Genomic DNA, 11801 nt, shown 5'->3' on the forward strand with positions numbered 1-11801 from the left:
GTTTAAATCCCGTAGAAAGACGTTTGCGGTTATAATGCTTGCGCCTATGTAAACGCGAGATGTTTAGTAAATTAAATAAAAGTATATGCATTCTTCACGTCGCGGTCGCTTTTTAACTTACTTCGGACGTTACCCCTTTCGGCACTCAATTGAAAAAAAAAAACGTTCTAATTTACCTTTTTATTTAATGATCGATTATATTATCATTGCGACGATAATTCCCTAAAAGCCAGCAAAAGGATCGTTTCCTTGGCAACTGTTTGTTTCTGGTAACAATGTCACTGCAAAATTTAATTGGATTTGCTCTTATTTGACTTAACCCTGTTAAAATTTGAAAATAAATACACAGAGTGCGCAACTCTTTTAGTTCTTAAGTACATACAGTGGAATTTCGATTTCTTGAACCTCCAAAGGAAAAGAGATTTGGTTCGAGAAATCAGGGAAAAAATTAAACTACAGTGTTTCACTGAGCAGCTGAGGGGAGAAACCACTTTCGGTTTGAGTTTAATATTGAGAAGTTCAAAAAATCAATCGAAAAATCAAGATTTCAATGTAAAAACAACACTGCATCTAAATACCCTTAGCCAGCCTTTGCAAATCTGGGTTCATCTCGATATAGTTAAGTTTAGGGGACTGATGAAGTCATTGAAAAAAAAAAGACTGACGGCCAGCCTTTTTAAAGAGAGACCAAAGATTTAGGGTAAATCTTGGTGCTGCGGAAATTATTGTTGTTTAGTAGAGCAGTTTTCGATTGAGTCTCGTAAAACCAAAACCAAAGTACTCACTCTGGCCAATTACAGTGGAGACAGGCAATCCAGTGAACCAATCAAATCTCAAAGGAAATACACGTAGCTGGCACGAATCGCGGGAAAATGTGTGCAAGCGAATCGCATATGGTTTTGGTTTTACTTCCGGTAGGCAATTTGCAGAACATGGTCACGTGACCTTGTCAATCATAAAAATATGTGGTACCTTATTACATGAAATTTTCGCGACACGTTTATTTCGCGATTTTATAATTAAGGTGTGCATATTTCGCGACACTTAAATTTCGCTATTTTTCGAATTTTTAATCGGGCGTGGCCGATTTATAGTTTACCCTTTGGTCGTCCTAGAGCGTAGTCTCCTGGCGCGGCCAAAAAGACGGGGATAGCTTGGGGTTGCTACAAAACCGCTACGGGTGACGCATACCGCAATGGTTTTCATTTTAGTTTTGACAGGAAATCGTTGCAGGCACACTTGGTCGACTTTTGGGTTAATGTGTAATCAGGTTGTGTTTTTTTGCTTCGGCGGAAGGACAGAGAAAAAAGCTTACGGGGCAAAGTACAGTATGGGGCCCAGTTCTCGGCCACTTTTGACGTAAACTTGTATTTCTTACCTCAGAAGAACCGCAGGAACTTGAAATTTCTCCCAGAGCTAGCTACATTATTCAGCTTTTTGGTGTAAAGCTATCGACCGGTCAAAAATTAATTTGCCCGAGCAATAATAAAAATAAAAGCTCCATTTGTGGGCCCAGTTCTCGGCCACCTTGGCCCAGTTCTCGGCCACTAAAAAGCTTGTGCGTAATTATCTGTAAAAAAATGCTCAATTAATTTTCACAGTCATAAAATCACTCTGTAAACCTATTTATACTATATCGATCCCAAATTACTTTTATGATGCTTTGTTTTACTTTAGAAAAGAAGGATTTTAACGCGCCTAGTTGCCTATGTGCAGGTTCTGGCAAAACCGCATTGTGTGACCCGTGCATTTAGATGGTTTATTTTGCAGTGAAAAGGTCTTGAAAGATTTAGGTGTTGTAGAAATAATAGACAAGACAAGAGTCAGCTCAGAACTTAGAGATAAGATTGAACTTTATTTTTAAAACATTTATTTCTTTCATTCTGGCAGCAGCAGATGAAATTATATTAAAAACCAAGCGCTAAGCTGTGATAGCGAGCAGGGTGGCCGAGAACTGGCAAATACGCAAACGTCGCAAGAAAAAATTTCGAAGTAAATTAAGACCAAAAAAATACAACGGTTCAACGAAAAGTTAACTAAAGCAGAAAGCTGAATTATTCTACGTTTCACATGCCTAAAATTAGCTCGTATGGTGGGGGCTTTTGGATAAAATACGAATTTAACTACATCCATGAATTTGGAGCCGTAAACAAACAACTTTTTCGGGAATGCAAATTCACCTACCTCCGCGTAAACTCGACGTGTGAGCTTTCTATATCGAATTGAACGATCAAACTCAAGATACTTAAAGCACATTAATCAGTCTATCGTTTGAAGGAAATACCTTTTTCTTTTGATTCAACTGGAGTGTGAAAAAACGCGTTAAACACAAAGTGGCCGAGAACTGGACCCGGCCGAGAACTGGGCCCCATACTGTACTGATATTCACCATTGTGAAATTGCACTTACTTTGACAAGTTAAAGTTATTTTTGTAAATGAAAAAGGTAACGTCATTGATGTCACGCAGTGTTTTTTTTAGCAAACTAGATGGTTTGCTGGTTTCTGACTATGAATGGGGGTGTGATCTTGCGGTATATTTTTTGAGCCTGACTCCGCCGTAAAACTTTTTTTTTATTTAGCAAGAACTGTGTCGATTTTCATTTCTGAACAATTGGTCGTCAAGTCGTTTGTCACAAAGAGTAGAATGTTTGTACAGCATGTTTTGGAATTATTTTAGATTTGGTTAGTAAGACGCTTCTGAAGACCTGAGCAAAACATTGGGAATGTACAGCACTAATAGGAACTTGAATGAAATTTTTCACAAGTTGAATAAAGGTATCAACTGAAAAAAATGGAATTCAAAATGAGAACTTGGATTTTGTTGTAATTAAACTTTATCGCGAATTGGATGCATAATATCACGGCTTTGAAAGTCTTCAAATAATTAGAAAGGTTCCTTTCTTCCTTTTGATCTTATTGTTATTTTCATGTATTGATTATTCGAAAGTGGTTTTCGTTGATACGAAAAAAAACGGGTTTTCACTGAATTGCTTGAAGTATTTTTAGACGTGATAATATTGGCTTAATCAAATTACATTGTGCACGAAATATTTGTTATTCTTTTGTCTTGAAACTTTGAGGAAATTGAAATTTTTGTTTGACAGTAGTGTATGAAAGGCATTTTATAGAACTGAATAAAAAATAAGAAACATTGATAAAGGTTATTTCAAAGATTTATTTTGCCTGATTTTGAAGGGTTTCAGGAGTTTTAAAGAGTGCTGGTAAACGGCTGTATGTTGTTTGTGATTACGGATCTTATTTAGTTTCGAACGCTCTAATTTTTGAAAGGTTAAAACAGGTTAAAACCGGGCGGTTTCATGAGTTTTTTGGGTAGAAAGGTACGGTGGTGATCAAAAAAAAAAAAGGGTTAGAAAGGAATGACTGTAGTAGCACGTAAGTCGGAGGTTTGCGTGAGTCACGGGGTATAGTATGCGTGAGCTGGATTTCCGGCGTCATAACGGCATGTTTTGTTTACTCAGAAAGATACACTCGACGTTTAGTTAGCTTAGTCGGCTTAGGAAACTATTTTAAAAATGAATGTTGTAATAGTTAATTAATAGTAATCTAGAATTAACCCACTCTCGATTGGAGTCTGTTCTGGATTCGCGCTGCCTTTTCGCCGCGAAGGAATTTTGTAAAATTTCGCTAGTGGAAAGAGGTACTGTAAGAACAGTATCAATAACTCAAAAGGAGGAACTTCTTTGTAGCTCTGAATTAAGACGTATGATAAAATTTTAGAATAAGAAACTTTCGATATATGGTTTTCATATTGTTTTTGTCAATTTCCTTTTGTGGCAGATTTTTTGAGAATCAGCTTTTCTTTCGTGTGATGACAGACACAGGACAGAACGAGAGGCGGATGAGAAAGATGCCGAAGATGAATAGGCACCGAAAAACGACAAGAACCGTCAAGGACTTATCTTTAGAGGGCGGGGAGTTTTGGCATACTGTATTTCGAGGACTGGACTGGACTAGTAAAACGCGGACTAGTAAAACGCGGACTTGTAAAACGCGGACTAGTATAACGCGGACTAGTAAAACGCGGACTTGTAAAACGCGGACTAGTAAAACGCGGACTCAGGTAAAACGCGGACTTGTAAAAGGCGGACTAGTAAAACGCGGACTTGTAAAACGAGGACTAGTAAAACGCGGACTTGTAAAACGAGGACTTGTAAAACGAGGGCTTGTTAAGCACGGACTTGTAGAACGCGGACTTGTAAAACAAGCGCTTGTAAATCGGATAAAACTAAACGGTTTAGCGAGCGAAACAATTTGTGTTTGAAGCTCTTGTGTGTTTCTTCGACGGCATATTTCTAGCTTTTTTGAACACTCTATGGTCTGTTTTAGCGTGGAGATGTTTTTGCAGTATAGCACATGTTCGTTCTGCAAACCCCTACTAAAACAACGGGATTGATGCTATGAGTTGTGTGCATATGTTTCTTTCTTTCCACTACTTGACGTCTGTTGAGTGCAGTCGTTTGTATTGCTCGCACGAGGTAGAACGGGGCCCGCCCAGAAATCAACAGTCAATCGTAAATAAAGGTGACGGGCCTACACGACTCCTACGTTCGTGACATTAGAATATTTGCCATTAAATGTTTAAATTCGGTCTTTCGACCTTATTTGCTTCTGACTTCTTTCTGAGGGTACTGTTTTAATTTGGGGGCAGTATGTGGTAAATAAAGGTGACGGGCCTACACGACTCCTACGTTCGTGACATTAGAACATTTGCCGTTATATGTTCAAATTCGGTCTTTCGACCTTATTTGCTTCTGACTTCTTTCTGAGGTTACTGTTTTTTTGAGACATTATGTATTGAAGAGAGCCGTAAGATGATTGTGGCCAAGGAATTCGAAGTGTCTAGAGGCGTTTTACAAGTCCGCGTTTTACTAGTCCGCGTTTTACTAGTCCAGTCCAGTCTACAAGTTAAAGACACATCAAGACCACCCCACTGTGAATTGCCATAGCACAGACAAAATTATAGTCAATATCTTATGTGTTTTTAAGAGAATTACATAAGAACCAAGGCATGTCTTGTCTTGCCTTACATTGACATGCAATAATTTGGAAATACTAAGCTCGTAACAGTTTAAGACAGAATCCATCAGGAATTTGAGTAACATTAATTTTAGTTACGCAAAAATTGAGCACCAGAATAATTTAAATCCTTGTGTTCTTTCATACCTTGTTAAAGGCTTGACATGTGATAACACCAACATAACACCAACAACAGTTCTTTATCAGTGGGGATTGAAGAAAAAATGGAAACATCATCACACAGTTGACCCCCATGCAAAAACACTCCAGGATGTCACGGGACTGTTTGGTGTCCGTCTGCCAATTTCTAACTTCAAATTCCAATGTCAAATTCACATTAAATTTTCAATATTTCTTAGTTGTCTAAATTTTACTAATTCTTTTAAAAAAACTATCACCTGCCAAACATCCCCAAAAATCACTCAAAAAATTACAAAATACCGCAATACATAGATACATGGGATGAGTGAAGTTTCCTTGGATTCCTTGAAACACCAACAAGATATTTCCGTTTAAGGTGGCTGATAATGGGTTTCAGTATTTCCCAGTCCTTATACTTTGGTTCAGGACTAAAAGCCTTCATCAATTGCTATTACAGTAATGATATGAAACAAATGTTCAATCATTCATCAACAAGTTGTGATCATTTTCTTGACAATAGTAGTTCCCCGGTAAACAGTTGTAGTACTGTCCCATCAAAGTGCAATGCCTGGAAAATACCGAAAAGCACACGACCTTCAGGTGAAACCGCACCTTACAGTATTACCAATACACTGCACTTTGCTAAGTCTTAAAACTTTACATTGTCTAGTCGTCTACTTCAATCGTTTATTTGTATTGTGTGAGATACATTTATAAATTGAAACCATCATGTCATTAAGTAATAATGCAATCTCGACAACGTTCTAGATATTATATTTGCACACTAATACAGCTCATGCAAGCCCTGTGACTTACACAAACACAGTCGGACTGAGTGCTACTTAAGTAACTGCTTCGTGGTTTCTGCTGTACTGTACCCTGCCTTTCAAGGCAAAGCGCCCGATTTTAAGCTTCTCAAGCTTCTCAATGTTCTTGTTTTATTTTAAATCACTTTAACTTCGCGTTTTTCAAGTAAGACACAATTTACATTTCCTTGGCAATATAAAAAAACATGCCCTTGAATAAAATAAAACGACTTCATCAAAGGAACAATAACATCAAAATTAACAAAAAAAGCAAGGGCGGAACTAAATCTCGGCAATAGCAACAACAGAGCAGTTCTCACATGTCTACAAGTAGGTCATGCATGTACGTTCATGAGTTGTTCCTGAGCCAATTGACAACGCCCATTTACATTGAAAATTCTTTCCTTCAGTGGCACTTATTTTTTTTCTCGATTATTGACATGCATAATGTGAGTCATTTAATTTTTCGCGTCATGATATGTTTGCGACAGTTATTGTTCGCGTCACTTTAATTTCGCGATATTTTTGGAATCGCGAATTAAATTCGCGAAATTAACGTGTCGCGAAAATTTCATGGAATAAGGTAGTGCAAAATGGTTGCCAGAAATGAAAAGAGCATGGTGAAGACTGCTGATGCTTACGTGTGAATTAAAAAAACTGCCAAGATTTGAGACGATTACTTCTGAATGTTGTCAAAATGAAGATGTTCCGAACATTAGGGCATATATCCGAAATCGTCCGAAAATTGCCGAGATAGATAAGAAACATATTTCAAGCTCGCGCTTCTATACTAGTTACTCTTTTATAAGCTTCTACAGTGAAATGAGTTCAGAATGCTACTATAGCTTCCCTGCATTGACAAGAGATTTGGTTTGTTCTTAGCCAATTCAAAAGAACTTGCTTGTTAACATAAACAGCTCTATTATATTCCAATATATCAAAATTCTAACTTAGAGGCTTAGCGAAATTAAACAAGAGAAATCACACCAAGGTGTAAGATGAATAAAGAATGTTTTCTTTTTTGCCATGCCACTGTAAAGAAAACAATTGTCTGAAAGGCTTTTTTTCTACTCATTTGATTTGTCTTATTCGTTATCCCATTTATGAATTTTTCCTTCCACTCGATTTATCTGCACATGTATAGTTTACATAAATAAATGAATAATGTTCATATATAAATACGATGAAGAAACAATTAACATCAATCTATAGAGAACATCACTAGCTCTGAAATGGACAATTAACATAGGAAGTTTTAAACAGTCTGTACAGCCCGTTTCCTTAGCAACAGCTTGTCTCGGGTAACAATGCTGTTGTTAAACTTGTTATTGATTTCAACAAATCAGGATAAGAAAATATCGGTTATCATATAAAAATGAATTTCCACCGTGAACTGCGTGGTTTCTATATTTTGGTATTTTTTTGCATCACTGCGTTATGTTTTACTCTCTTCAAGAGCAGCATTACAGGTGAGTAAATCCTTCTATCTTTTATTTTCTAAGTAACCATCAACATCGCTCTTCATAGCCCCAATATTAATCTGCGATCGAAATTTAAGCGATTTGCTGAAGAGAAGGATTAATTTGCCGGATAGGCTACCAAGGTCGACTCCTAAAGGTCTGGTCGTATTTTTCAGTGAAGGCGAGCTTAAATCAAGAAAATCGTGATTGCGACTGCGCGTTTTAGTCTTCGGTCAAAAAAAGTAGCCAGGACGCAACAGACTGCACGCAAGCTATTGTTTTTTTCTTTCTCTAAAATCCATGTAGTACGAATGGGGCGCTTAATTCGCGGCTTACAGCTTTTTCGTTCGCCGCTCGAAGATCTCGCTGTATCCGCGTTCGCTCTACGCGGAATTTTGAGAAAATAGAGCTTGTTTGCAGTTTAGAGTCTTAATGCAGAATTTTATTGAAATTGAAAATGTAATTAAAATAATCCTATCTTCGATTGCCACTGAGAAAGAAAAACAAAACAAAACAAAACAAAACGCTCAAAGAACTTCTGTACGCATTTACGCCTAATTTTGCCAGCGCTACAGAACAATTTTTTCCTACTATTAACTGAAACACGATTCCAAATCAGTCATTGATTGATTAAATCTAGTAACGACAATACGCACTGCCAAAAAAGGAAATTGTGAGTACCTTCGAAACAGTGCATGTTTATTCTCATTAGAGTGTCTTTTCTTATTAACTAAGCAGAATTAAGCCCAAAACTCAAAGCAGTTTGGGGTGAAAGCAAACCTTCGCTTGGAGAAGAACTACTGCAGGTAATCAAGCAATTCCATCTTTTCTTTGGACGTGGTTTCTACGTATTGATATAACAACTTGGCAGTTCTTAACTAAAAAGGGAAGCATATTGAATTTTAATTCACTACATGGAATTTAGTCAGCTTATACTATAATTCAGGTCAAAAGAAGTTGGGACACTTGTTATCTCCTTGTAAAAGAATGGTTTTTTAGCCAAAAATATTTTTTGGCAGTCAATTTATCTTTCAAACTCTGAGACGCTTTAAACATGCAAGGCTCATGAATACTAGTCCTCGTGGAAATCTTTGTGTCAACTTGAGCCGGCACAGGGCAAGGGTTTTTTTTAAGTTTTTTTTTTTCCAAGAAGCTGGAGGGGAGGGTGGATAGCATCACCCCCCAAAACCTTTATCATTAGACCACAACACAAAATTGAAGCAAGGAAAGTAAATAATTCGAAATTGTAGCTTGGCTGGAAACTTTATTAGGGCCCAATGCAATAACAAGGCTACAATTACTTAAACTAGGGCAACCCTGACTATTTATCAGTGAGGAACATAATCTAGCTACAATAAGTGAAAAAGTGTTAACACATTGTCATTTAGTACCCCATTTTATTGTAATTTAGACTAATTTCACCCCTTTGCCCCTCCTTCCCAACCCCCCTTCCCCCTATCAATTTTGAAGAGTGTTTTTGGAAGCCTTTGGCTACAATCATACAACATTAGATAGGGAAGAGAGGGGATTTTGGCAGAGTGAATGTAATGAAATTTAAAAAACTAGTGGTAAATTTGTCATAAAAACTGAAAGGGGAAGTCAAAGTGTCAACTACTTTTGACTAAGATTGTAGGTCAATTGGTCCGATCGTTTAAAACAAGACTTTAATTAAAAGTTGACTAAAGCTGTACTTATATTCAGTTTTCATCATCCATAAACAGGATTTCAGCCTGGATCAAAATTCGAGAATAGAAATTCGTATGCAAGAACGAAGAGCACTGGTCCAAGATTACTGCAAACGGCGCAAAACTAACGACTCGATGTTTGGAGAAGATCTTCGCTATTTCCTCGTCTTTCATAGCAGGAAGGTTATTTATTGTTTCGCACCCAAAGTTGCGAGTAGACAATGGAAAAAAGAATTGTTGGTCTTGGAAGAAAAGGACAAACAAACTTATGGTGCCAACGTTAAACATAATCTTAACTTCTTTACTCCGCAAGAAGTGGAACAAATGCTTCGGAACTATTACAAATTTCTATTCGTCAGAGATCCCATGGAAAGAGTACTTTCCGCTTACAAAGATAAATTTTTGAAAGAAAACAAGGTTTTTCACCGCGCGTTTGGCAAGAACATAATTAAAAGATTCAGAGGTAACGCGTCAAAACACGCCCTCGAGACGGGCAGTGATGTCACATTTCCGGAATTCGTGAATTATTTGGTAGAAACAAAACATTTCGATGAACACTGGAGATCATTTGACCAGTTATGCCATCCCTGTACTGTAAACTATGACTTTGTTGGACATTACGAAGATCTCGCCGAGGATGCTCCTTATTTGGTGAAAAAGGCGGGAATTGACGACCGCGTTTCTTTCCCGCCATTTCGCGTGTCTAACACTACCGCTGACATGTTATATTACTATGCGCAGATTCCTAAAATGAAGATTTCTCAATTAGCAAGGCGTTATGAAAGTGACTATGAGATGTTTGGTTATTCTTTTCCGGGCCAATTGGGAGCGCTCTTTAGTAAGATCAATTCAACTGATAGCTTATAATAACATTTTTTCTTATTAGCTTTGACGAACATACATGATCAAATAAAATATAATGTTAAGCAATACTTTATAACTACGAGATTGACATATATTCTAAGTCGTCACAAAATAAGATATACAGCAAGCTCGTAGGTAAACTTTGTTAAGTTTATGGGGATCTGACTGAGACGTTTCAATACTTAGTTGCGGTAAACTTAGCTTGTCAACTGAACAAGAAATCTGGGTATGTTTTAAGGCAAAGCGAGGAATCATTTTTGAAACTTGGAGATTCATTAAAAACGCATTTATATTGCAACAAATAAATGCAAGTCAACCCAGCGAGTGTCAAAGCCTTGCCTCGCCTCGCCTCGCCTAAATATTTACCAAATTAAAAACAAAATATGTCCGAGAGGTTTTGATTTTCTCAAGAAATTCCTCATGAAAAATGTCTCTAAAGAGTTTCAGAGCTTCTAGATTTCAAAATGTTTTGGAGGGCATGCCCCCAGAACCCTTTAGCAAGATTCTGCCTCATGCCAAAGGACAACTTGTTTAATACAGACCTGAAGCCTACCTGTGGTAATTTTCAAAACCAATTTAAATGAATATGTGTCCTTCTCAAACTCATTAATAATTCATCAAGTTAAAACAAAGAAAATCATAGCCGTGACGGTGGTTTGGATACCCGATCTTAATTAGCATAGATTTTTACGATTTTATTTCTCCGTTTACTCCGTAGTTTTTGTTTCGATTGAGAAGATATATCAAACACTCGAGACAGTGTTTCATCGGCTATCCAAACACCTCGAATTTCGTCAAAAATACTCCGCTGCGCGTCGTATTTTCAACTCTCTTCTCGGTGTTTGGATATCCCGATGAAACACTGCCTCTCGTGTTTGATACATTACATCCAGCAGTAGCAATGGAATATATATGATAAATGCAAGTGCGGTCATTCTACTGAAAAACACCTGAAAAAAATAGCCGCACTCGCATTTATCATATAAAATCGATTTAATTTTTCAAAATCATTAATGAAAATTTTATTATATTTTTTTATTTTTAAAAGCAAATATTTGTTTCTTTCCTTCGCTTCACATATTAAACACATTCTTAACGACAAACAATTTCTTCCATTACAGCGGAATCTTGCTTTCTCGAACCTCCAGGGGAAACGAAAAGTACTTCGAGAATTCTCGGAAGGTTCAAGAAATCAGGGGTAAGAGAAATCGGGATTCTAATTTACTTTTTTATTGTATAACGATTTAACATTAAAGTTTCCATTTGTGAGCCACTGAGTTAAATTTACTAACTTATCATTCCCTGCAGACTGGTCTTTATCAAACAGGTGCTAATTGCAAATATTGATATGCCCACCGCGTGGTTTTAATTGCACGCTTTTGTTTTTTAGTTATTATAATTACTTTTTACCCAAACAAAATAAACGTAGCCTTCCTTCAGGTCTCTAAAATAAGCACTGTGCTTTCATGATACAACTGCACTGGGCTTACAGAATATATATACCTTATTTTGGCGACACTTTAATTAGGCGAATTTCGCAATTTTTCAAAAAATCGCTAAATGATGATTTTCATGAAATTTTGGAAAATTAAGTCACTTATGTTCCAAAATTTACGAAAAATCACTAAATTAAAGTGTCGCTAAATACTGATTTTTCCAAGTCGCTAAATTAACGTGTCGCCAAAATTTCATGAAATAAGGTATTTCATTCTAAAAACAAGTTTCAATCACTTTAGAAAGTAGAAACGACCAACAAATTTAAATTAAAAGTGGCTGCAAGCAGTCTGATGTTTATTAAAATTACGCC

General features: G+C 36.9%; 1 protein-coding gene across 1 annotated transcript; it reads left to right on the plus strand.

Moving 5' to 3' along the window:
* Nucleotides 1-7355: 7355 nt before the first annotated feature.
* LOC144664287 (carbohydrate sulfotransferase 11-like) lies at nt 7356-9997 on the plus strand. The gene is made up of 3 exons (XM_078525391.1): nt 7356-7454; nt 8184-8251; nt 9167-9997. Exons 1-3 carry the CDS (start codon nt 7361-7363, stop codon nt 9995-9997), a joined length of 993 nt encoding a protein of 330 aa, XP_078381517.1. The 5' UTR covers nt 7356-7360.
* The last annotated feature ends 1804 nt before the right edge of the window (nt 9998-11801 follow it).

The sequence above is a fragment of the Oculina patagonica genome, chromosome 8, assembly GCF_052425735.1.
Source record: "Oculina patagonica isolate OP01 chromosome 8, crgOcupat, whole genome shotgun sequence".
In the NCBI taxonomy this organism is placed as follows: Eukaryota; Metazoa; Cnidaria; class Anthozoa; order Scleractinia; family Oculinidae; genus Oculina; species Oculina patagonica.